Source organism: Chiloscyllium plagiosum, chromosome 2 (assembly GCF_004010195.1).
Source record: "Chiloscyllium plagiosum isolate BGI_BamShark_2017 chromosome 2, ASM401019v2, whole genome shotgun sequence".
NCBI lineage: Eukaryota > Metazoa > Chordata > Chondrichthyes > Orectolobiformes > Hemiscylliidae > Chiloscyllium > Chiloscyllium plagiosum.
The window spans coordinates 137,796,021-137,822,864 of NC_057711.1; the positions used below are offsets into that span (position 1 = coordinate 137,796,021).

Genomic DNA, 26,844 nt, shown 5'->3' on the forward strand with positions numbered 1-26,844 from the left:
CGGGATTACCTTACACTGAAAGACTGGAGCGACTGGGCTTGTATACCCTTGAGTTTGGAAAACTGAGAGGGGATCTGATTGAGACATATAAGATTATTAAAGGATTGGACACTCTGGAGGCAGGAAACATGTTTCCACTGATGGGTGAGTGCCGAACCAGAGGACACAACTTAAAAATACGGGGTAGACCATTTAGAACAGAGATGAGGAGAAACTTCTTCACCCAGAGAGTGGTGACTGTGTGGAATGCAGTGCCCCAGAGGGCAGTGGAGGGCCAGTCTCTGGATTCATTTAAGAAAGAGTTGGATAGAGCACTCAAGGATTGTGGAATCAAGGGTTATGGAGATAAGGCAGGAACAGGATACTGATTGAGGATGATCAGCCATGATCATATTGAATAGTGGTGCAGGCTCGAAGGGCACCTATTGTCTATTGGCAGTGTGCAACGTGGCTCCTTTAAAACGTGTTCCTTATAACTAACGCAACTGCTTTGTTAATCATCTTACAGGAAAGCTATCACTGATTAACAAATATCCCACTATCGAAATTACAAATTTACCTCTTCGAAGGTTGTCGAAAAATGGAAGCTATCTGCTGAAGGAGAAATGGCCAGCTGTCGGGTCGGTTCTCCAATACAAAAACAAAAGGATGTGGGGGGTTCCTGTAGCAAAACAAAACGTAACATTCACAGACGGAATACTTCATCAGCTGGGTCTCCAACAAAATATCTCGATTACACGTCTCAAGAATGATGGTGTTTGAGTAAAAACAAACTTGGCATCAGATCATTTTGAATTATAAACAAATATACATAATAAATACAGTAAGTATGCCAGCAAACTATTGCATTCAATTCCAGTTAACTTTTCCTAAAGTTGTCTTAATAACATATTTAAGTTTTGTCTGTTCATAAACTTGTATCTGAATTTAAAAACATTATGTCCAGGTGGTCAAATATGAGATGTGATGATGATATTGGGTGGCACAGTGGGTAGCATTGCTGCCTCACAACGCCAGGGACCTGGGTTCGATTTCAGCCTCAGACCACTGTCTGTTTAGAATTTGCACATTCTCCCAGTGTCTGTGAGGGTTTCCTCAGAGGTTTCCGGTTTCCTCCTACAGTCCAAAGATGTGCAGGTTAGGTGAAATGGCCATGCTAAATTGCCTGTGCTGTTCAGGGATGTGTAGGCTCGGTGCGTTAGTCAGGGGAAATATAATGGAATAGGGTATGGGAATGGGAATAGGAATGGGTCTGGGTGGGATACACTTCAGAGGGTCGGTGTGGACTTGTTGGGCCTATTTCCACACTGTAGGAATTCTACAATAGCTCAGCATTTTCTACCATCTCAAAATAATTGTCACCATATTCTTTTTTCTTCACTGCATTCTAATGTGCACTTTTATATCACCTAAACTACAGGCAAAAATGGTGGTTGAGAATTACAGCATAATTAAGTACTTGAACCGTGTCACTTTTTCTGATGTCTAACTGCATTGAAACCATGCAAGCAGCTGATTTGATGCATATATAACTCTGATTTTCCTATTCAGTGCAAGGAAACACAGTCATGTTAAATGGTTTGTTCACATTGCTCTCAATAACTTTCTTTGCTGCACTGCTAGTTACATCGCATTGGGGGGGCTGATCTTTTAATGCCAATAATGAGGTATTGAAAACAATGAAGTAGAATGAGCAAAAATCTCACCTTTGATACTGTGGTGTAAAATTATGTCCCAATACATGTGTGAATCATTATGCAACACATGTATTGGGCCAAGCAGTGGAATGTGGTGAAAGGGTTAAAATTGTGTCCCAATACATGTGTGAATCTAACCGAAAATGGAAGGTGTCGCTTAGTCCCGTGTGAATCTTGTTATACACCTTCCCGTGTGAATCTTCTTATCTGTATGTAACCAGAATGGAATGTGTTTTTTAGCCTTGCTCTGCTGTTCACATGAATGTTTATATCTGGAAAAGGGTATATCAGCTGGAGAAGTCTCCAGTTCGGTGAGTCTGCTCCGGGGTTACGTTTAACCGCCGAGCGTGGGTTGTTGGCAACCGCTCTACAAGAACTGACGGCTCCCAGTTTTGGTAACACGTAGAGTGAGTATAAACCAGACCCGTTGTAAGTACGAGACTGGTTGTGGGGACACTGCGGGGAATAAAACTATATTCTAGCAGACTCGCCTCTTGGCTGTTTGTTCTGTGTCAGACTACTTTCCTGCGAGCCTGGTCCTTGACCTTGAGAATTTTTTTAAAACAGATACCGACATTTATGGTTTGTGAGCATAAGAAATCATGCCTAGTGATGCTGATTAAATTGTTCACCACCTGATTGATGATCATAGCAGATAGCACAAGCCTAGCATTATAGAACATCATGCCCGAGATGGTGAAATTTAACACATTAATGATCTTCGGTCTCCACTTCAGTCCGTTAATTAAGTGCCTTTCTGGATCAAAATTGGGAGCCATACAGATGTTAGCATTTTTCTCAATCCAGTTTCCCCAACCATTAGTTTCTCTTAGGATAATCATTTCTCATATTTTCTTCCACGACTGCTACCGTTCCAGGTTTCAATCGCCTTAAACACACCTGGAACCAAATCTTTCTGCCTCTTTTGACATTCTCTGAAGTGCTCATGGAGATACCCATCCCTGCCTCCCTAACAGAAGCAACTCCAAATGCCCCACTGTTCTTGATCTCTCTGACCATCCTGCCCAAATTCAAATTCCTTCTGGAATTTCAGCAGGTTCTTTTCTCCTGCCATATCACAGCAAGTTGCCCACTACATCCTCTTTAACAAATCCACTTCATTCAATCTCTTTGAGCAGAATTGAGCTGACCTACAGCCCCAAGGTCCATTTGGGTGATTGCTTGGTTCTCAAATCCATTCTGTTATCTTCTTTCTGAAGAAAGAAAACTCATAAACTTCGTGGTCTTCCAGCTGTGGCTTACACAGCATCTCCCTCTCTCTCTGTCGACGGTCTCCAAGCCTGTTAATCCGACAGCACTGAGGTCATGTTTCTTTTCCTTTGTGCCCAGATGTTAAACCCAGCACCAGACTTTCAACATGACTAAGAGCAGAACCCTTCACCCATGGCAACCAGATCACATGGGCTCATTAGCAGGAACATATGCTTCTCTTGACTATGCCATTTTACTATCAATTAAAGGCAACTCTAAATGGACCTGAGTAGGAAGTATGAATAAATAGACGAATTTTGTGGTGGGCAGCAGATTGTCGCAAACACTAAACCTTGGGTCTCAGCCATTTACCATCTACACCAATAATCCAATTTGAGACAAATTGTAAGATGGACAAATTTGCTAATGATACAAAGTTAAGTAAGCAGTGAGGAGAATATACGTGAGGTGCAAAAAGATAAAATCAGTTTAGTGTGTGGTCTAGAGGTGAAAATGAAGTGCAAGCGTGGGGAACGTTTCATTTGGAGGAACCGAAATGAACACCAGCTAGAGTGTAAAATGTCTTTGCTTATGTGACATGTATTGCCGGTACTCAATTTCGCTTGACAAGGTGGCAGGAGGTCACCATGTTGAACTGACGAAATCCACAAGGCATAGATGTATGCAGAGTGTGGTTAGGGAGTGAGTTCCAGGGTCCCAACCCAAATACACTGAAGGAACCGCGATATATTTTCAAGTCAGGATTATGAGTGGCCTGGATGGATATTTTCAGATGATGCTCTTGTCCTTCTCAATGGGGTAGAGGTCATAGGTTTGTGAAGTGCCTTGGTACATTTCTGCAGTAGATGATACACACTACTGTCAAGATTAGAGTGGTGCTGGAAAAGCACAGCAAGTCAGGTAGCATCCAAGGAGCAGGAAAATCGACGTTTCGGGCAGGAGCCCTTCATCAGGAATACACACTACCGCCAATGTGTTTCTGTGATGGAGGGAGTGAATGTTTCAGAGAGTACGTGATATCAGTCAAGACAGATCCATCCTGGATTATGTCAAACTTGGACTGTTGTTGATGCTGCACTTAATCTCGAAAATGGGGGAGTATCCCATTATACTTGTGCCTTCTAGATGTTGGATATGGGGAGTCAGGAGGTGAAATACACCTGCAAGATTCCTCGCCTCTAACCTGCTCTTGTCGCCACAGTATTTATATCGCAAGTCCAGTTCAGTTTCTGGTCGCTGGTAACCCCAAAGATGTTGACAGTGTGGGAGCCAATGGTAAAGCCAGTAAATGCCAAGGGATAATGGTTAGATTCTCTCTTGTTCAAGATGGTCATTGCCTGGTGTTTGTGTGACTGAAGTGTTAGTTGCCACTTATCAGCCCAAGCCTAAATGTTATCCAGATCCTTCTGCATATCAAGACAATCTGTTTGGGTTTCTCAAGAATCGTGAATGGCGAACATCCTATAATCATTGACGAACATCCCCACTTCTGACTCAATGACGGAACAAAAATTATGGACGAAGCAGCTGGAGATGGTTGGGCTGAGGATACTACTCTGAGGAACCCCTGAAATGACATCCTAGAGCTGAAATGAACCATCTCCAACATCTACAACCATTTCCCTTTGTGCGAGGCATGAATCAAACAGGACTGATTATTTTCCCCGGAATTTTCATTGACTCCAGTTTTGCTGGGGGTCTTTGATGCCCCACTGTCAAATTTCAAGAATAGTTATGTTCAAATTTTAATAAGAGAGAAACAAAGAAACTTTAGCATGCAGAAGCACTTGGGAGATGTTGTACACAAGCCACAGAAAGTCAACGTGCAAGTATAACACGGAATTGGAAAGACAAATATTAAATTATCCTTTATCGTAAGGAGGTTGGTATAATATTGAAGAAACCTTGCTGAAATAATATAGTGCTGTTGGGAAAGCATACTTGCAGTACCATGTCCAGATTTGGTCCCCATTCCTAAAGAACGACAGGTTTGCTTTTAAAGCTAAAGCTGACTAGACTGATTCCAAGTTGACAGGATTGGCCTAGAAGCAGAGGTTCACTGGAATGAATTTACATGTCTGGAGTTCACAGGAATGGGAGATGATCCAATTGGTATTACAGATTCTAAAACAGCTTGACAGTGTCGATGCTGATAGGGAAACAGCCGATGTGCAGAGTCTCGCTCAAGGAGTTAGAGTTTCAAGAAAACGAGGCTGATAATCAAGAGGTATTCTTATTAAGTGTTTAGAGCAGAGGGAGGAGTAAGTTGGCTCACCAGGTCCATCAATTACCCTGATTAAGTCTCCTCTCACCCTTTTTACCCCTTCAAGCTTTTTTTATAATTCTTTTTATGTTGTATATTTAATACCCAACCCTTAAGTCTGGCATTTCCGCTCTCCTCCACCAAGAAAAACTGATCGAAAACACTGAAATGCATCAAAATCTTTTTCAACAAAGAGTTCCATCTCAAATATTGTGGCTGGGAATGACTAACACCAATCAAAGAGTAGTCAAGTTTCGGTAATCCGTGACAGATTGAACCGTCCCCTTTCAAATAAGAAACCGGACTTCTGCTTGATGAATAACTGACCATTGAGATTTGGTATTGGAATCAAATCACCCTGCAGTTGCAATAATATATAATAAATATTAAAAGAAAGAATTCATGACCAGGTTACTTGATCTCATTAAATAGTAATATTTAATTGCAAAAACTCAAAATGAAAATGCCGCAGGAGATAAAGGATAAATTCTAAGATTCAAAGATAGTCAAAGGCTTCCTGGGGTCAACAAAACGGAGTTCAAAAGGTCATGTTCATCTAGAATTTGTCACTTGGTATGATAGAGTGACCAGTTACAATCTGCCTGACCATCTCTGTCCTCAGAGAGGTTCCCATGGAGATTTGTCACATTAAGCAGCAGAAACCTATCTAATGTCACTGCATGTAATTTGTCAGGAACACAGTTAAGGTGACTACTTGAACAATATCATTTGTTGCCAAAGAGTACCTTTGTGATAAGTTAACCTTGCCCTTTCACCGGTCAAATACAAGTTAACATACACTGCATTGACAGGGTTGAAGTGATGCATGAAATGAGGCATGAACTTCTGAAAGAATTGCTTCAGCAATCGCAGGGCCCATCTACTGGCCATGCTCAACGTTAACCTGTTCCTAACCAGATAGCATAAGATCCAACTGATTTATCATCATTTATGTTATGGAGTAAAACTGTGGAAATGCCACTCCCACACAAAATTAAAATTTGCACATCTCAACACATCACCCCAACTTCCAAATGACCAAACAGATAATAGATACACCTGTCAACCTCATCCCTATTGAAGTCTAATTCCAAGCAAAGCACCAGAAGATAGTGAGTTAAAAAAAACAGCAAATAGTCCAGATGAAAGGGATAAGTAGGACACTATTGGTCTAACCTCAGTCAAGCCATTTGCTAGATGTCTCTCAGGACTATTTAACACAAAGGGACAATTTGCTTTCCTCTCATTTATCCACTGGATAAAGTCATTATAGCTCAGATTGAATGCTTCTGTCTGACAGGACGTTAATGATGCTTCAAACAGTGTCTTTTGAGAAATGGTATGCTTTTTAATTAAAGGAGGAGACACTAACAAGACAAATGCTGAACTTGATTACACCGTAAGCTAAAATCAATAGCTAACCTTACACACCAAGTCTTCATATTACTTCTCACCTCTCAACCTTATCAAGTCAACAAATGAGTTCCGTTGTGTCACATCTATTTGACATTTTACCCGAATAAAATAATGAGTATTTGATCCAGTATGATTACTTTATGTTGGAGCATGGCCTTTAACGTTTAAGGGGACAATGAAGTCACCAGGAAGAAGCAAAAACAGAACACATCAAGGCAGCTATTGAAAAAAAACACAACTAGCTAACAGCCCTAATTTTATTACTGATGATACTCTTTCAGGAAGAAGTTAAGGAAGATAGTTTATAAGTAGGATTTCATATGATATTCAACAGTGCAGCCTCCTTCCACAATTTTTCACAGAAAACAATTATTGGGACGACATGAAACAGTAGCAGACACTTAGACTGCCACTTCATTGAGTGTTTTTAAAGATACTGAATAACAAGCGCTGAACCACTGATCTGACATTTATTTATTCAAACAAAACAAAGCTGCAATACCCAGCACATTTAGGACAGTTTGGCATTTAGTGTGCAACCGCCACTGAACCTGCTAAGATTCAAGAGAGAATTTGAATTTCCAGCTCAAAACTGAAAGAACGGCAAATTAAGATATCAAATTTTAAAATTTGTACGGTAACAAGTCACTAAAAGCACGATTGGCTAAACACAGTTGTCTTTTTATAGACAGCTCATACTTCAAGCTAAGGAGAGGAATATTCCTCTTTTAAATTTATCACATACCATACTCTCTACAGCATTATTGTCCTTTTTTTAAGCAAACTGTCCTTGGATTTTCCCAGTTTCTGATATTCTCCCCGATCTTTAGACTTTGAGTAAAAGCTGTAGTGTTCCTCAGTTTAAGGGGATTATCTTAAATCCACATTTGGCAGGAAAGCCGGTTCTGATAATTGTGCTGGAATCCCCAGACAATTCATCATTGTGTCTCTGCAACCATATCAGGTTATGGTAGCTCACAAAGCCGAGCATCCTTTCATTAGCGCTGAGAATGTGGTGCTGGAAAAGCACAGCAGGTTAGGCAGCATCTGAGGAGCAGGAAAATCGATGTTTCCGGCAAAAGCCCTTCATCAGGAATGAGATTAGCACTTTCATTAGTGCTGACTACTTAGAACCTCTGTCAGTAATATTCATTAACGCGTGCGGAAGCCTATAACCTGATGGCAAAAATGGCTTCCCTCTACCCTCTTCACCCTCTTCCCCCTCCGACTATATGCAACATCAACTTTTCATCCAGATAGAATGTCAACTGGCTGTCCTTGAGCTAACTCCCTTTCAACCTAGAACTAAACAGTTTGCAGTACAATTGTTGACAACTCAGTAATCCGACAACAGAGACACACATTTCTGAAATTCTGGGAGACTTGGTGACGACTCATGGTAAACTCAAGAGACTGTTGCTGTATTCTCCAAGAATAAAAAAAACCTTATTCTCAGCTTTAAAAAAAAAAGTAAGTCTCCCTATTATGTCTAACAATCAAATAATCAAGGCTTTCAACTGCAGAATACGAAATCGTCCATTTACACAAAATTTAAAGCTACTGTTCCAAAAATAATCAAATAAAGCTCACATTTATATTGCCACTCAGATATGTTGACTGCTTCAGTGCTTGTGAAATTGGGTACAATCACGTGCACGGAGTGTTAGAATAATAATGTATTGTCCTTCCTTCTTGCGTGCAAACATCATAGCAAAATGCAAACAAGGAACCTACACTGAATTGCCACATAAACTGATGGTCTGGCTACAACAAACACAAAGCAATGCTGCTAATTAAAATAGAACACAGCATATCATAATAGCCAAGTTATAATTCCAGATATCTAGTTATCATATATCCATTCTGATAATCCATCACTGCCACTAAACAGTCTCGGACAATGCTCTACATTTTTAAGCTCTCAATTTCTCTGCTTCACTGGCCGTCAATTTAACCAAACAAATTATTTCAGCAAGGTTTTATTGTGAATAGGTCTTTCAAATTGTCAATCTTGATGGATTGTTTAACCTCAGAAAACACTTCACATTATTGTTCAGCAATAAAAATGATTGCTTTGTTGCAAACCCGGGCAAACTGACATAAAGCAAAATATAAACACTGTATGAACAACATTTCAGGCTGCTGCTACCAATTCTTTAAAATGGGAAAAGTTGACGTGGACATTTCTAACTGGAAATATCACAGACAAAATTGCACGGGACGTATCACTCCATACTTAGGTTAAAAAGAAAAATTGAATCGTCTTATTTTCGAAAGATGGGATGAAGGATGGCACTCTGGAGCAAGAAAATGCTGCAGTAGAAAAGACACAAGGGTATTCAAGCATACTATTCACACAGTCAAGGATTTTCACTCTGGAGAAGCAGATTAGAGTTGAAAGAAGGCATTGAGTACAGGAGTTGGAAGGTGAGGCTGCAGCTGTACAGGACATTGTTTAGGACACTTTTGGAATGCTGTGTTTAATTTTGCTTTCCCTGCTATAGGAGAGATGCTGTGGAGTTCAGAAAAGATTTACAAGCATGTTGCCAGGGTTGGACGGTTTGAGCTAAAGGGAGAGGCTGACTAGGCTGGGGCTGTTTTCCCTGCAGCATCGAAGGCTGAGGAGTGACCTCACAGAAGCTTCTAAGGTCACGAGGGGCATGGATAGGATGAATAGTTAAGACTACCCCGCCCCACCCCCCACCCACCCACCCACCCCAGAGTAACCGGAGTCTAAAACTCGAGGGGGCAAGTTTAAGGTAGGAGGGGAAAGATTTGAAAGACACCTTAGGGCCAACTTTTTCACGCAAACGGTGGTGCGTGTTTGGAAGCAGACCCTTTAGTCCAGCTCCTCCATGCCAAACAGATATGCTGTTAATCTAGTCCCATTTGCTAGTATTTGGTTCATTTCCTCAAAATCCTGCCTATCCATATACCCACCCAGATGCTTTTTTACATATTCCAATTGTATCAGCCTCCAGTACTTCCTCTGACAACCCATTCTGTACACTCACCACTCTCTGTGTGACGAAGTTGCCTTTTCGGTCCCTTTTATCCCTTTCACCCTCTCACTTTAAACCTATGCCCTCTAGTTTTGGACTCCCAAAAGAGATCAAAGGAGTGGGAGGTGCTTTCACCTTGCAATTAATGCATGGATATTCACAAAACTGTTCCTGAAAATTATTGGGTTTTCTTTTTTCCAACATCACCCAGACACAGTTAACACAGAGTAGCATCATCATGATTCAATAAATGCAAGATGAAGGGTGTACTTAACCTCTGGCTAGGATTTCCAGAGCTTCATAGGAAACTGAATTTGATTTACGTTTGAAGGTCCCACAGTGAATGACCATCAATGGGCTGAGGTACTGTTTATAAGACAGCGACTGATGCTCAAAACAAAGTACAGTCCCCTCAATAGCCAAAGCTTTGGTCAAATCTCCAGTTGTATCATTCTGTATTAATTAATATTTCTAATAAAGAATGTATTTAACTTAGCAATTATCACCACATGACCTTATATCAAGCTCAATAATATTATAACATTTACATCTGAAATTCTATGCCTCAGTATAGCTTGATGTTACAATTCTTTCCTTTTAAAACATGTCCCTTAAGTCACTGCTGCAGTTTAAGATGGATAAAGTCCAAATCAACAGATTTTTATTTTAAAAAGCTGGACAATTAGACAAAAGAATCTGGATCACTGGTCTCAGGTTCACATTTTACGCTAATGTATGATGTTCAATGCAAGCAATTAGCTCATGCTTGCACATCCAGAGCCTTGATGCTAAAATACTGAACGGCCAGCCAATCGTAAGCAGTAAATTTCTGGTTCTCGGGATCATGCCTTGAGTGGCAAGAAAGAGGCTTAAGGGACTTAAATGGTGAGAATATAAGTGCCTACCTTTGGGATCTTGCAGGGTAAGGATCAGCAAAGTCAGAAGCGTGGCCTTCATCAGTGAACCCCGAAACCCTCTTTCCTGCTCCTGACTGGCACCATGGAGGCTGCCTTGATCAGAAACCAGTCCCCACTACCACCAGAAAGGCACATAATCAGGCCATTGGTGAAATGACGCCGTTAATTGACAATATAAGGGCCTTCATTGATGTCGAATGAAGCTGGTGACCCATGGAGCATCTGTAATTGCTGAGGTGGCAAGAAGGGGAGGGCATCTGTCCAGGCCAACTTGCCACATTTGTTTGCCATGTCCAGCCAGGGGATAATCATGTCCTTAGTGCTTATGGTCTGGTCATTTGCCTGTGACCCAAAGCTTGTCTGTGAAACCCTAAATTTGTATGGGAATTAAACGATCTTCCCTTCGAAAATATCAACACTGAAAGCATGTTATAAAGATATTAAAATCCAAAAGAAAGCCCATTGCATCCATTCCAACATAGAGCATGAGCCAATGAGCCCTAATCCCCTGCCCTTTTTCCATACCCTTCAAATTGTTTAGTTCAAATTTACATACACAATCCTATTTTGAAAGCTACTGTTGAATCTGCTTCTCCCATTCTTTTGGATAATTTGCTCCTGACCACAACAACCTCTCATCTCCCCTGTACAAATCCCTATCAAACCTCTTGTTAATAGCTTATTTTTGATTTGAAATGATGTCTTGCAGTCACACGTACCCAAGCATAGTGAAAGCTTTGTTTTGCAAGCAGTACAGACAGATCATAGCAAACAGGGGCATCCAGTAAATGGAAATGTGGAATTTGGAAAACCAATTGCTTTGATGCAATCTTTCTGAATGGAGACTTCTAATCCTAATAAAATGGAGGGGTTATAAATAATGAAGGTGAACATCATTATAAGGAGCAGAAGTCTCCATTCAGAAAGATCGCGTCTAAGCACTTAGTTTTCCAAATTTCACATTTCCATTTATCCTGACCACCATAGGCAAGGAATCAATCTACCTCCACCTTTAAAATATTCCCTGACCCTTCTGAGGCAGAGGGTTCCAAAGTATCTCAAACTGCTGAGAGAGAGAAATACCCCTCATCTCTGTTTCAAAAGGGTGACCTCATTTTCCTCCAGTTCTGGACTCGCCCACAAAAGGAAACACCTTTTCTATGTTCACCCACCAACATTTTTTGGAATTTTATACTCTTTCATCAAATTACCCCTCACTCTTGTAAACTCCAGTGGAAACAGTTTTTCTAATCTTTGCTGACAAGACCTTGCTCCAAGTGGCGATGAACTGCCTTGAACATATTTCACTTCTTCCTTAAATAAGAAGACCAAAAGTGTGAGCAGTCTTTGAGATGTGGTCTTACCAACGCCTAGTGCAAGCAATGGATGCCATCCTTACTCCTATGCAGAACTGTCTTAATCGAAATGAAAGCATGCTATATGTTGGCTTGATTACATGCTGCACCTACGTAGTAACATTTTGTTATGCACACACTAGAGCATCTAGATTGCTCTGTAGCTCAGAATTTCACAGTCATTCACTATTAAAGTAATACTCTGCTTTTTTACTTCTTCCTGTTAAGGGTTCATTATTTAGAACCCTTCCATTAAATCTCTTCTGCTTTGAGGAGAACAATCTAAGTTTCTCAAATCATCAGATATAACAAAGTCTTTCCAACTTGGTATTATTCCAGGCTCCTCAAGACACATTCCAAGATCTTCTTATCTGACACAAGGTGATCGGAAGTCGTGAAATTATCCCATTAAGTAATAGCATACCTATTTTTTCAGCAGCCATACAGTACCCATTCACTCAATGAAACTGTAACTTAGAAAAACTATGTTTCTATAAGAATGACAGCACCTTTTGATTGGTTCAAGTAAAGATTTAACATTCAGCAAGCAGCAAAAACTTTTATTTATCATGAAATCATTTCCCAAGCAATCCGGAGATGTTATTAGTTTGTAACAGCTGACATATCTTAAAGCATTAGAGCTTACTAGGGCAATGAAACACTGCAATACAAATGGTCAAAAATATTTTGTAATCTACAATTTACCTGATGGCATATGGACATGAATACACTGTTTTATCATTTGGATCAGTTCCCTGTGCTTGCATCTGCAGCAGTTGACTGATACTTCGAATCAAGCCTTGGACATTGCTGGAAGAGAAAACGAATGTCAGTCCATGTTTGACACTGTATCTGGAATGAGATTTAAATGCTTAATTTTCAAACCAGGGAACTAATCATATTAGAAGATACAAAAGGAGAAAATGGACCTTTGTAGAATTCGAGCCAGTCTGAGGAAATACTACTTTACACGTGTCAGCTTGAGGGAAAGACAAAACATCATTCAATTTATTTTCAGGGATATTACAAAACCTAAGAAGAGTTTCTCTGGACACTAATAAAATCAGACACCTCTTTCTGATGACAACAGTACTTTTCCAGTGCATCAGCCAAAAATTCTGGATATTGACTGCTTTTAAAAAGTTCAATACATTGCTTCAGTTATTCACAGAGATATATTTCTGAACTAAAATTTGCTATGCGCAGTTTATGCTATAATAAAAATGATCAAAAAAGAAGCGTAATAGCATGGAATTCTCCAGGTGATCTTCAAGAACATTTTAACATTTTAGATGAGCCAAACAGTTAATAATATTGGTCACTGACTTTTGTCACATTTATAAAAATAATTCCATACAAATGCATCAAATCCAGAAACAAAGGAGAATTCTACACTATTAACAATAAATAACTTACATTTTGAATGGAATGGGACCAAATTTGACTAAAAAATGGTTGGGAAATATTCTGATGTAGTAAGCATAGCACATGATGCTACTCCAAGATTTATGGTAAAGCCAAAAACATTAACGTTTGGGATGCCCATCAGCACAAGGTCTCTGTTATATTTACAGAAATAAGGTGAAAATGTGCTCCTGCCGGTAATTATATAGTAGTTCCAGCATCTAGGTTCCAGTTCAACCCAGACAGACAGGAGTTAAGACACCGCTCTTGAGAGAGAAACCTTAGAAACTGCAGACAGGAGTCTATCTGCAGTTTATAAGGTTTCTCTTTCAAGAGCGGTATCTTAACACAGTTGCTGATGGACATGGGCCTAAAATATATCACTGTCCCTTATTTGGCTATAATTGGCAATCGAATTTGAACGAGGCGAAGGATCACCAGTGCAGGAATGAAAGAAGTGTCACACTGGTGCAGTAAGGGATGATGTTTTGACATTGTGACCATAAGCACATTTCCAGATCAAGGTACAGGAGCAACAATCAATATTGGAGCAGTCTTTGTAAAGTTGACATGACACTGACTCCTGTGGAGGTCTGAATTCAGTGCACATGGATTTGCGCATTTTGGTTTCAACATTTTTTACTCTGGTGTGCCCACGGAGCAGCTGTTGTGTACTTTCAAACGCGTTGAGTTTTACCCCACAAATTATTTTCACTCCTTTCTCAAAAAGAAACAGAGGCTCAGTTCTTGGTACACTTTTGCACAGAAGAGAGGACAGAGTTTCTGATGTAGTCAAGTGCGTAACTGTTGTATTGTCAAAGCGATGGCCCCAAAACCTGCAGCATCCAGCCAATCGATGAGCCATGTGTACCATTTAACAAGTTTGTCCTTCAACAACTAAGTCGATCAGGGGAGAGGTTTCTCCCGATTAACAAGCGTTACACAAAATAGCATATAACACACCTCAAGAGAAGATGTCAAAGTGTCTGTTCTCCAACGTTTAGAGAAAAAAACCTTCTCCCAAAATCTATTGAAAACTGATAAAGTTGGACAAAGTGCACATACCTTATTTTCCTCACCTTTCAAAAAAAACCCAAAATAGACTAAGCGCATTCCTAAACTCTCATCAGCCATGCATGTGAATTATAAGTTGGCACAGTCAAATGCAATGCTGTGACAAAGGACATTATCTGTTAAAATAACCGAAGTGTGGCCATCTGACAAAAAGGTTCTCTGAAGCTCATTTAATGATTTCAGGTACCTGGCAGAAGGAATTAGGTTCAGAATTCCATTGAGCACGTAATTAAAATCAGCGTGGTTCTGTGCAACAAGTGCAGCCAATGCTTCACAGCAAGCAGTCCGTACCACCACATTGTCACTGCAACACTTCTCCCATAACAGGTTCAACGCTGGGCTCTGGGGGAGAAAGTGATGATAAGAACTGTATCACAATAGTCAATTAAAATGCCTGGCTTATCACTTCAGCATACTAGCTAATCATTTCCATCAACTAGCCAAGGAAACAGAGACTGCCCTTAATGTTTAATTCAGCCTGCTCACTTCATTAACATTAACAATTCCCTGTAAAGTAGAAGCATAAATATAAACTCAGTCAAGAATGCAAAGAACGGTCAGAAATTGTTTACATGCTCATATAATCTTCAAAAAGACCACATCCTTCAGGTATATAAAACAATGAAACAATTTGCACAATATTTGTGAACTGGCTTCCACCAATCTAAGGTGTTAGAGGGAAATGGGGTACAGCCTGGAGAAGTCCCAGATTTAGAGCAGATATTTTCTAATCAATCTGTTCAGAGATATCATTAATTACCTCAGGATCAGGTGGGACTTGAACTCAGACCTTCCTAGCCCAGAGGTAGGAACACTACCTCTTCGCCACAAGAGTCCAGCCCAGGATTTTGAGGATTTCTAGTTAAATGAGGTTGTGAAGGAAGCCCCAGACTGCCCACTTCAACATCCTTGCCAGTTAGGTGGATGAGGCAACTCCATCTGCTTATCTCCCTTGTCCAGACCAATTCTAGCAAATCTCCTAACCGTCTCTTCTCCAGGTAAGGCGGCCCCAACTTTTCCAAAATAGGTGACGTAAATTGCTCACCCTAGGAGCCATTCCTTCCTGCGCATTCTAACGTCTTTGTGTTTTACCTCATGTTGTGGAGATGCTGGTGTTGGACTGGGGCGGACAAAGTCAGGAGTCACACAGTGATATCACCTGACGAAAGAACAGCACTCCGAAAGCTTGTGATTTTAAATAAATCTGTTGGACTGTACCCTGGTGTCATGTGACTTCTGACTTGACCTCGTGTGACATCAGAATTGGACCTGGGATTCGATTTCAGGCTAAGCCTATGTTTTGTACAAGTTTAATGTAACCTCATTGGTTCTCTTTGCCCCTTTTGATGAAGCTAAAAATAATTTTTTTCATTTAAGAAATATTTGGACAGGTACTTGGATGGGATAGGTATGAAGGGATATGGACCAAATGCAGGAAAATAGGACTAGGCAAATTATAAAAACTGGACAGCATGGTCAAGTTGGGCCAAATGGCCTGTTTTGATGATGCTGTAAACCACTCTGACTCTAAGTGCTTTATGGATCATGTTCTCAAACTGTCCTCTACTTTCAATGCCATATGGGGGTCTCCCTGCTCTTACACCCCCTTTAGAGTAGTAACCTTTTTTTTATTTCCATAGAAGTCTTTCAAATTGCCTTTTATGTTAGCTGACAGTCTCTTTCCCTCCCTTATTTGCTTTCTTTATTTTCCCTCTGAAGCTTCTATATTCAACTTGGTTTTCAAATGTATTATCCACTTCATGTTTCTCAGGAGAAAAAGTCTTCTCTTCTTGATTTTAATCACGACTTCTTTAGTCATTCAGTGAGCTCTGCATTTGTTTTCCCTATCTAACCCATTTGTGCGAACATACCCCGACAGTGCTTGAACAATCTCCTCTTTAAAGGTAACCCATTGTTCAGTTACCGTTCTTCATGCCAAATTCTGACTCCAATTTATCTGGACCAGACACTTTCATACTTCAGTTACGTTGACTTTCCCCCAGTTAATTATAGTGTTCTACTTCTGGACTGGTCAGTGTCTTTTTCCAAGTAACCCTATAACTTATGACACTCGCCCTTAAATGTATTCCTACTGACACTTGATCCACTTGGCCCATCTCATCTTCAGGATTCACATCCAACAATGCCTCCTTTTTCATTGGTCTGGAAACATACTACAGTAAAACAAATTCCTGGAAATACACTATGAAATTCTGTCCCTCTCTGTCCTTTACCTCTCTACTTTCATGGTCTAAATTTCAATAGTTAAACTTCACCATTCTAAGTGTTCATTAATTCTTGCAACTCTCTGTTGCTTTTTTTGTCCACTTCTTTGTCCACACAACATAATTTAGTTCAGGATTGTTGTACCGGGTTGGATAAATGAGTTACAACAACATGGGACAACAAACATTCAACAAATTACTTTCATATAGCATTTTAAAGGAAAGGAAAGTTTCTTCACAGGTGCAAAAGCAGAAAAAAATGAATACTGAGCCAAAGGATGAGTAAAAGCTTAGAGTTGGAAGTTAACAGAGTGGTGAAGGAAGTTTCTGAGTTTAAGGCCTGGGTGACATCTGACATGGTCACAAATAGTGAGGGGTTAGGGTTCTGACATTTAGCAGCAGTTGAGAATTCTCAATGGGTTGTAAGGCTGGTGAAGGGTACAGTGATAGGGAAGTGAAAGGCAGTAAAGGGATTTAAAAATTCCACTTAAAAGTCTTATATTGGAGACAGTGGGATACTGGAAGTCAATGTAGATCAACAAAGGCAGGATTCGAGAGCTTAGCAAAGTTTAACAAGAGGAAGCAGGAGGTCACTCAAGTCCAGATGTCAATTCAGGCGTCTGCCAACTCAGGGCAGGTGGAATTTAGCACAGTCTAACAACACAGGAGAATAATACTTCAAAGTGTAGTCCCAAGAAAATTCTACTGTATCTAATTTCAAATAGCAACCCTGCTGCACCACATCAACTTCAATTTCCATGTACATTCATTTCTTTAACCCCACTAACATCTGTCGACATGAACAAAGCACATGTATTTCAACACATTTCACATTTCTACACATTTCAAAAGATAACTTACATGGATTTCCAAACTATATATGGCACCAAATATACTGAAGGCATATAGAGTTCGTTAAAGAATGATTACTATCATACAAGCTAATTATCAATGAGGGTGAAATCAACTTTGTAAACTTATAGCAGGGTTACGAGACCTTAAGGTATACAAAGACAATGTAATAGCAACCAGGCCTCAAAAGAGATGTTTTGTCATCGGTAACTGAAAGAATTAAGGGTTTTCAAAATATATCAGACACGACTGTGATGATTCCAAATTGCCCTGAGCCACCTTGACAGTGGTAATAAACACCAACCTGATCTGAAGCATGATTTATCAGAGACAACGACCCCTTTTCTTTCAACACAGCAGCAACCAGATGTCCCACAGCCTGGACAAAAACAAACATTCTCAATCTTTAGCTGAGCACCTCAGATTTATTCAAAATGAAATCATTTCCAAAATACAGCAGTATCCTACCTGTGACTGGATTGTTACATTTTGAAATTCTAATCTCCTCTTAAAATCTTCTGACATTGTTGAACGTCATTAAAGCACTTTCCAAATAAGCTCTATAAAACAGAATGAGAAACTGTTAATATTGCATTGCAAAGTGAACACTGTTGCTGGGCCTTGCAAATTCGTAAACAGCTCTAACTGTATTAGCACATGGTCATGATAGCGATGACCTCACCATCAGCTCCCATTTTTGTTTTAAATTATCTGTTATTTGAGTGATATTCATTTAGATAGCACTTACTCCCAGTCAACAATTACTAGAATGCATTTGGCAAAGTAGGAAATAAGAACATAATACAAGCAGAGTAGGTCATGTGAAGCCACAGGCCTGCGCCACCATTCAATGAGATCATGACCAATGTGACCTGAGCCAGTTGTCAATTTTCCTACTCACTCCCAATAACCTTGCATTGTCCCACAGTTCAAAAATCTGTCCAAGCAATAAAACCAAAGACCTGCACAACCAAAACAAAGATACAAATTCAGTTCTGAACAGGAGTTACGGGATCTGAAATGTTAATTCTGATTTGTCTCCACAGATGCTGTCAGAACTACTGCGTTTTTACAACAATTTCTGTTTTTGGTTCAAAAATTTGTCTGTTTCAAATCTCCAAATATTTTTCAAAGTTTCAGCCTCCACAATCCCTTAAGTCAGAGAATTCTAAACATTCACAACCCTCATCGAATTACTGAATCCCTACAGTGTGGAAACAGGCCCTTCAGCCCAATAAGTCCACACCGTCCCTCTGAAGAGTTACCCACCTAGAATCAATTCCCTACTATCCTATATTTACCTCCGACCATTGCAACTAACCTACACATCCCTGAACACTATGGGCAATTTAGCATAGCCAATTCACCTAACACACACATCTTTGGACTATGGGAGGAAACCCACACAAGACACAGGGAGAATGTACAAACTCCACACAGACAGTCGCTCGAGGCTGGAATCGAACCCGGGTCCCTGGCGCTGTGAGGCAGCAGTGCTAACCACTGAGCCATCATGCTGCCCCAAGAATCATACTACCAGACCATCGAACCATCACGATGGTCACGTTCCCTCTGGAAGAGGAAATGCCTCTGCCTCAAATGGGAGATCCACTATGGCACCTTTCAAGTAAAATGTTGGACTCTGAACTCCAAGAGTGCAGATAGTCAGAGGATTGGATGTAGACTTTAGGTATAATATATTGTAAAAGAGGCAAGAGGGATAAAGAGATAAAGAAATATATGAGGGGGATGCAGAGTTTTGGGCCTCACTTGCTGATCTACCAAGGATGCAGTAATTAAGATCAGGACCACAAGAAAACTGAAGAGGCTTGAATTGAAGCAAGCTTGAAATCTAAGGGTTATGGAACTGGAGAAGGCTAAAAATTTGGGTGAGGGCAAGACCATGGAGCCACTTGTAAATAAAGTTGAGTCATTTAAAATCAAGACCTTGCTTAGCCAGGAGCCGACATAGTTCATTGAGGACAGGCGCGATGGATAAATGGGACCTGATGTAATTACACTTACTGGCACTACAGATTTGAAGGCAGTCCATTTCACAGAAAATGGAAGGGTAGTCAGAGTTCAAAGAGAATATTCAAGCCTGGAATACCATGGGTTAAGCAACAGAATTGTAACAGTGGAGGAGGCAGCTTTTCCAGTCCCTCAGGTCTGCACTTGGTCCCCAGTAAGCATCTCGCTCAATGCTATTTTTCCTGTCTTCTCTCCATAACTAAAGACATTGATGGTTTGGTTCAGAAAAAGAAGGAAGCCGATGTAAGGTATAGACAGGATAGATCGAGTGAATCCTTAGAAGAGTATAAAAGAAGTAGGAGTATACTTAAGAGGGAAATCAGGAGGGCAAAAAGGGGACATGAGATAGCTTTGGCAAATAAAATTAAGGAGAATCCAAAGGGGTTTGACAAATACATTAAAGATAAAAGGGTAACTAGGGAGAGAGTAGGGCCCCTCAAAGATTAGCAAGGCGGCCTTTGTGTGGAGCTGCAGAAAATGGGGGAGATACTAAATGAGTATTTTGCATCAGTATTTACTGTGGAAAAGGATATAGGCATTCCTGCTGAACGGCTTATGCACGAAATGTCGATACTCCTGCTCGTCGGATGTTATCTGATCTGCTGTGTCTTTCTAGCACCACACTCTTGACTCTGATCTCCAGCAGCTGCAGTCCTCACTTTCTCCTACTGCATTCTAGACCCTAACAAGTGATAACGTTTTTCCTCAGAGCGTGTTTGCTTTTTTAACAAATTACTTTAAATCTGTGCCTTGTCATTCTCAATATTTTCATAAGTGGAAACATTTTCTTCTGACTTCTTCTGTCCAGCTCTTTCAGGATTTTGAATTGCGCAGTCAGATTTCCTCTCTCTTCTTCTGTCCAAGAAGAACAATCTCAGCTACTCATTCCTAGAACCAGTCCCATAAACTCTTCTGCATTCTCCCCAATACTTTCACGTGTCCTAAGGTGCAGCCTCCACAAGTGGAGGCACTGCACCAGCTGAGGCAAAAATGACAAACCCCTTGCCTTTTAATCTATGCCCCTATTCATAAAGCCTAAGATACTGAATACTTTGTTAACTGCTCCTTCAACCTGTCCACTCACCTTTAATGATTTATTGTATGTACAACCAGGTCCGCCTGCACCAGCACTCCCTTTAAGCTCTTTTTTCGCATATTGTCTTTCCATATTCTCCCAACTACAACATATCACCTTACACTTCTCAGCACTGAAGTTCATCAGCCACCTATTAGCCCAGTCCATCAACTTGTCGACATCTTTATGAAGTTCTACGATCAAAATGAGTCAAGTCAGACAATGTTAAAGAGGCATGCTTCATAATGACACTTCCCTCAAGTTAAAAGCTCATCTCTTAAAGACTAGCATAGAATAGACAAAACTAGAATAGAACACAGAAAGAGGAGAGAATACAGAATAGAAATGTATTGTCACATGTACTTTTACATGAAAAATACAGTGAGAATTTTTATAAGTCACCACAAGTTGCAGTCTGGCTGTGTGCTCATTGACTTAAACTTCTATCAGTTATATATCCCTTCACTTTTAAAACATCATCCTTGATTGCAATATTTAATACACAAATATTTAATATATTTAATATACAAATAATAAAAGATTATTTATGTCTGATGAGGTTTACAACAAATAACTATATTTTACAAAGGCAGAAAATAAACTTCCACATCATATTCTGCCAAGTGAATCTACGAGACAATACAGGAACTATGTTTTTATTACACTTGATAATTGTAGTTCTCTCACTGGTCCATGCAAGAAGACACAAATCATGACGATCTGAATTATCAACTACTTCTTTGTTATGGTCTCAAATGACTGGCCTACATTGCAAATCCAATGCACTACAATCAATGCAGTATAAATGAAAGTTTGTCGTCTGTACTCCATGCCTTGGCTCTCTCGTCTTTGAATTAGCTTGGGTACCAAAGTATTCTTAACCCCAAGTTCCTAGGTCAGGAATTCAAGCATCACTTCAGGGAGCTGGGCACAAACAATGCTGACATTGTGAGGGAGTGCTGAACTGTTAAAAGGTGCTGCTTTGGTTCAGATGTCTGCTGTTCCAGACACACACAAAAGCACCATTCCAAGATAACCAGCTGACGTCTGACAATTTCCTCGTCAATATTGATCCTTGAACATCACTGAAACAAATTACATCACCGTTCTTTGTGGAATCTCAATAGGCAACTTACAATTTCTCAGCAATTACAACTCAGGAGCACCCCATTGATGCCAGCGTTTTGGGAATTTGCAGTTGTTAATGTGTTAAGTAAACAGCGAAGCTCCCTCTTTTTTTTCCAACACCTTTCTGACCAAAGGGTCTGTTTCCGTGCTGCATGACTCTATAACCTCTTGGAACAAACATTTACCATTCCTTCCTCTTTCAGCTTCTCCCATGTTATACTGGGTCACCACAATGCTAGGTGTTCATTCTTCATAAAAACCATCTTTTGTGGACTTGGCTAGTGGTTTTACAGCCAAATCCCCTTCCAGCCCATGAACTGTCCTCATTTATCCAGGTTAGGGAGCAGCACTAACACTCGCTGGCTTCTTCAGTAGTCAACAAGTCCTGGAGTGGGACTTGAAGCCAGCTCCACCCATATTAGAGGCAGTAAAATAACCCACTTCAGCTTCTACAGTGGGTACCTCAGTCTGAAAAATCCAGCTGATTTTAAAATGATACCAAATCTTTTGCCATTGATAAAGGAGTCAAAATATATTAGCTCTATAAGTATCATCGAAGATGTTCAAATCTTGGACCAAAGTAGTTTAAACAAGGTTTAATCCCAATACACCATTGAAATTATGTAGAATTGTGGGTCACATAACCGTATCGATTTACTGCTTTTTAGATCTTTCTATTTCAAATCACTATGAGCATCAATTTACTATTTAAACATTCAGATATCTCCAACAAAGTAATACACCTTATTTTGCTGCATCATCTAATCAAGAGAAATTAGACATTACCCATAAATGTGTATAGGTACAATAATTAAAGAGTTCACATTCCTCTAAATTATGACTGTGAGTTGACATAATAAATAGTGTGCAAAGTTTTCACTGATATTTAAATTGTGACATACTTATGGCAATTAGTTGATTAGCCGCTCATTTGCAGGAGATTACAGAAATCAGTGCTCTGCGTCCATCTACCCAATTTGTTTTGACAAGAGGCAATCAGGATCCTGTTAAATCAATCCAATTCCGCTGTGGTTTATGATTAGCTCTCTACTTTTGAATTACGGTGTGACAGGACAGTGAGATGTGCCATATCATAGAATCCCTACGATCAATACAGCAACACTTTTAGAAAAGCGAACAAAGCAATGGTCACACAGTTGGGAGGGAATTGTCCTGGGAGCCCTCAACATTGACTTTGGATCATATGAAGCCTGATGGCATCAGTTCAGGTCGGAGCAAGGAAACTTCCTGGTGATTGCCACCTTCTACTAAGAGTGTGTATCGGGTATAAGCAGGTATGGAAAGAGTTAAGTTCTGAGTTTTGTGAAGCAAGAGGTTCAGCTGAGCATGACTCAGATCAAGTAAGAACTTACAGTTAACAGTGGGGTGCTGGAGGCAAGGGTAATAGGTTAACAAGTTGGAAAAGCATTCATTATATACAACCATTTAACAATATTGGAAGCATTCAGTGTGTAAGGCTAGTTTAACGAGGTGAGAAGGATTCATTTATGTGATGCCAGTTAAGGTTAACAACCTTCATAGCGTAACACCAGATGGCTTAATCTTTGCTATTGACACTCGCTGATTGTAACGGTCACCCAATCAATATGTATGTTGCCTTAGCTGGATGCTCCTCCCTGTAAAATGCTTACATAATTCATTAAGAAACTGCTCTTCCAGAGAAGACTGAGAACTCATGTCTCTGTGCACATGGACGATTGTTCTCTCTCCCTCCAGGGCCAGGAATAAAGATGAAGCAGGTAAAGCTATACTGTCTCTAAGTGTTTTACTTCAACTGAGGGTGTGAAATGGGATGACACCACCACCCCTCAATTCTCCTCCAGTGAACATGTCTGAGGATGCTTTGAGGATGGAATGTATTTTGAGACTTCACTGCCTCCTGAATGCACTGGTTCCTAATCTTATCCTTTGTTCTAGTTCCACATATCCATCTCAGTATCGAAATCTCATCAGCGTCCAATCATTATTTGGTTTTTCTTAATGTTGCTCAAGATTCTACATACAGCACGAAGGCTCAGTGGTTAGCACTGCTGCCTCACAGTGCCAGGTTCGATTCCAGCCTCAGGTGACTGTCTGTGTGTGTTTGCACATTCTCCCTCTGTCTGCATGGGTTCCCTCAGGGTGCTCCGGTTTCCTCCCACAGTCCAAAGCTGTGCAGGTCAGGGTGAATTGGCTGTGCTAAATTGCCCATAGTGTATTGTGTATAGTGTATTGTGTAGGGTAGGTGCATTTGTAAGGGGAAATGTAGAGGAATAGGTCTGAGTGGGATACTCTTCGGAGGGCATTTGATGACTTGTTGAGCCATTTAGCCTGTTTCCAAGCTGCAGGGATTCTATGACATGGCACATCTCACAACTGCCCTGTAGATTCTTTCTTCCAATGTCAGCACAATTTTCTATCAGAGAGCTCCCACTGATGTTTATTACTCCAAACTAAACGCATACTTCCAGCTTCTGTCACCAAGATGTTTAAAGTTTCTCACTTTCTCCAGGTTTTCAGCTATAATCTTTATCACTTGACTCCAATCCTCTTCCTTCAGCTCAAAGTTACAACATACATATTGGGTCAGGAAGAAACGGGGGAAAGTCAGTTAAGTAAAGATATAAAAGATGCTGAAGTGGGAGTGATATTTCTCTGGAACTGACTGACTATCAATAAAGTATAGTGTTGGGAAACACATTGAAACTCTGATATTATTGTTAAGATTTTTCTAACAGTCACAGATATAAAAAAACTGACTCTGCTTATGCAGTGAAAAAATGTTCCGTTGTTAAAGAACATCTGTTAGACCTCAGTTGGAGTATTGTTTGCAGCTCTGGGCACCACATTACAGGAAAGATATAAAAGCAGTCAACAAGAATGGTTCCTGGGTTGAAAAACTTCAGTTATGAGGATAGGTTGAAGAAATTGAGATTAATCTCCACTGGAAGAAGAAAGGCAAGAGGTAACTGGATAAAAGTTTTCAAAATCATTAGTGGGCTGCAGACAATGGATTGGGAGACATTGTTCTCCCATCTAAAAAGGTACAAGAACAAGAGGGCATAGATTTCAAGTGATCTGCAAAAGAAGAAAGGACGTAGTCAAAGAACAAAGAAAATTACAGCACAGGAACAGGCCCTTCAGCCCTCCAAGCCTGCGATCCAGATCCTTTTCCTAAACCTGTCGCCTATTTTCTAATGATATGTATCCCTTTGCTCCCTGCATTTTCATGTATATGTCTCGATCCATCTTCAATGACGCGATCATGCCCGCCTCTACCACCTCCACTGGCAATGCATTCCAGGTACCTAACACTCTCTGCATAAAGAACTTTACACATATATCTCCACGAAACCTTTCCCCTTTCACCTTGAACTCATGACCCCCAGTAATTGAGTCTCCCACTCTTGGAAAAACCTTCTTGCTATCCACCCTGTCTATACCTCTCATGATTTTGTAGACCTCAATCAGGTCCCCCCCCCTCAACCTCCATCTTTCTAATGAAAATAATCCTAATCTACTCAACCTCTCTTCATATCTAGTGCCCTCCATACCAGGCAACATCTTGATGAATCTCCTCTGAGCCCTCTCCAAAGCATCCACATCCTTTTGGTAATGTGGCAACCAGAAGTGTACCAGTATTCCAAATAGTCAGGAAAATCCTTTCCACCAGTGAAGAATTAGGGTATGGAATGCACTGCCTGGAAAGATGGTGGAGGCAGGTTCAACTGTGGCATTCAAGAGGGCAGCGGATGATTATTTGAATAAAAATAATGTGGGGAAAAAGGTGAGTGATTGGGTCTGAGTTAATGATGCTCACTGAACAAACCAATACAGGCGCGATGGGCCGAATGACTTCCTGCTGCAGCATCACACTCTGGGATTCCATGATCTGTGACTATGTGTGAATATTTTTTAGTGGCTCATCACCACCTTAATCCACTGCCAAAATTATAGTGTCTATCAAGCCCAGTTTCTTCTGGGATTTGACCTGCCCAGTATTACCATCATCTGGGATCAGAACAATTTAGTAATCTAAGCCACTGCAGGCAACACAATGGTCAAAATGTATCAGTAGCTTGTTCATCACTGGTATAGTGTCTGGTACAATAGGAACATATGAATAGAACATTCAGTCCTTGAAGTCTGTCCCACCATTTAATATGATCATGGCTGGTCAAATACTTCAAAACCTTTTACTCATATTGTCACATAGCTCTGTGCACCATTGAAAATCAAAAATGTAATCAACCTCTACTCTTCCAGGTATAGAAATCCAACAATTCATTACTCTCTGAATGACAAAAAAAAACCTCATCTCAGTCCAAATGGCATGTCCTTCATTTTTAAACTGTGCTCCCCAGTTCTAGACTCCAGAATCTTACCTGCATCTATCCTGTCTGTCCCTTTAAGTATTATTGAAATTTACTACAGCTTTCCTCCCACAGTCCAACAATTTGCAGGTTAGGTGAATTAGCCATGCTAAATTGCCTGTAGTGTGCAGGAATGTACAGACTGGGTGGATTAGCCACGGGAAATGCAGGGTTACATTGATGGGAGTGGAAGTGGGGAACTTGGTGGAATGAGCTTTAGTGGGTCAGTAGGACTCGATGGGCTGAATGACCTACTTCTGCACTGTAGGGGTTCTATGAAGACCTCTCATTCGTCAAAACTCTGTAGAGTTCAGATCTAGTATACCCAATCCTTCTGCACAGGATAGTCCCACCATTGGTAGGGACAAGACTGGTGAAGCTTCATCACATTCCCTCAATGGCAATAATATATTTCCTGAGGTAAGGAAACCAAAACTCCACACATTACAGTCTACTCAAGCTCCTGTACAACTGTGGCAAGACACGATGATTCTGGTACTGAGAACCTATTGTGACAAAGGTAAACATCCATTAGCCTTCCTAATGGTTTGCGTATCTGCAACTTAGGTCATATTACAGATTACATATCCCATCTGCAATGGGCCTTAGGTCAAGAGCTATTTGACATCGTTAAAAATCACACAATACCAGGTTATAGTCCAACAGATTTAACTGGAAGCACTAGCTTTCGGAGCGCCGTTCCTTCATCAGGTGGTTGTGGAGGACACAATTATAAGGCACAGAATTTATAGCAAACGTTTAGTGATGTAACTGAAATTATACATTGAAAAATACCTTG

The 26,844-nt window shown here is 40.4% G+C and overlaps 1 protein-coding gene across 4 annotated transcripts in view; it reads right to left on the minus strand.

Moving 5' to 3' along the window:
- Positions 1–26,844, minus strand: part of focad (focadhesin) — a 201,930-nt gene that overhangs the window by 157,439 nt on the left and 17,647 nt on the right. For all 4 annotated transcript variants that reach the window (XM_043718981.1, XM_043718998.1, XM_043718973.1 and 1 more), the window contains exons 2-6: positions 17,907–17,998; positions 17,743–17,817; positions 14,549–14,703; positions 12,589–12,693; positions 560–661 (exon numbers count right to left, since the gene is read on the minus strand). In XM_043718981.1, coding sequence (XP_043574916.1) covers positions 560–661; positions 12,589–12,693; positions 14,549–14,703; positions 17,743–17,817; positions 17,907–17,963 — 494 coding nt within the window. In that variant the 5' untranslated portion in view covers positions 17,964–17,998. The remainder of the gene's footprint in view (positions 1–559; positions 662–12,588; positions 12,694–14,548; positions 14,704–17,742; positions 17,818–17,906; positions 17,999–26,844) is intronic.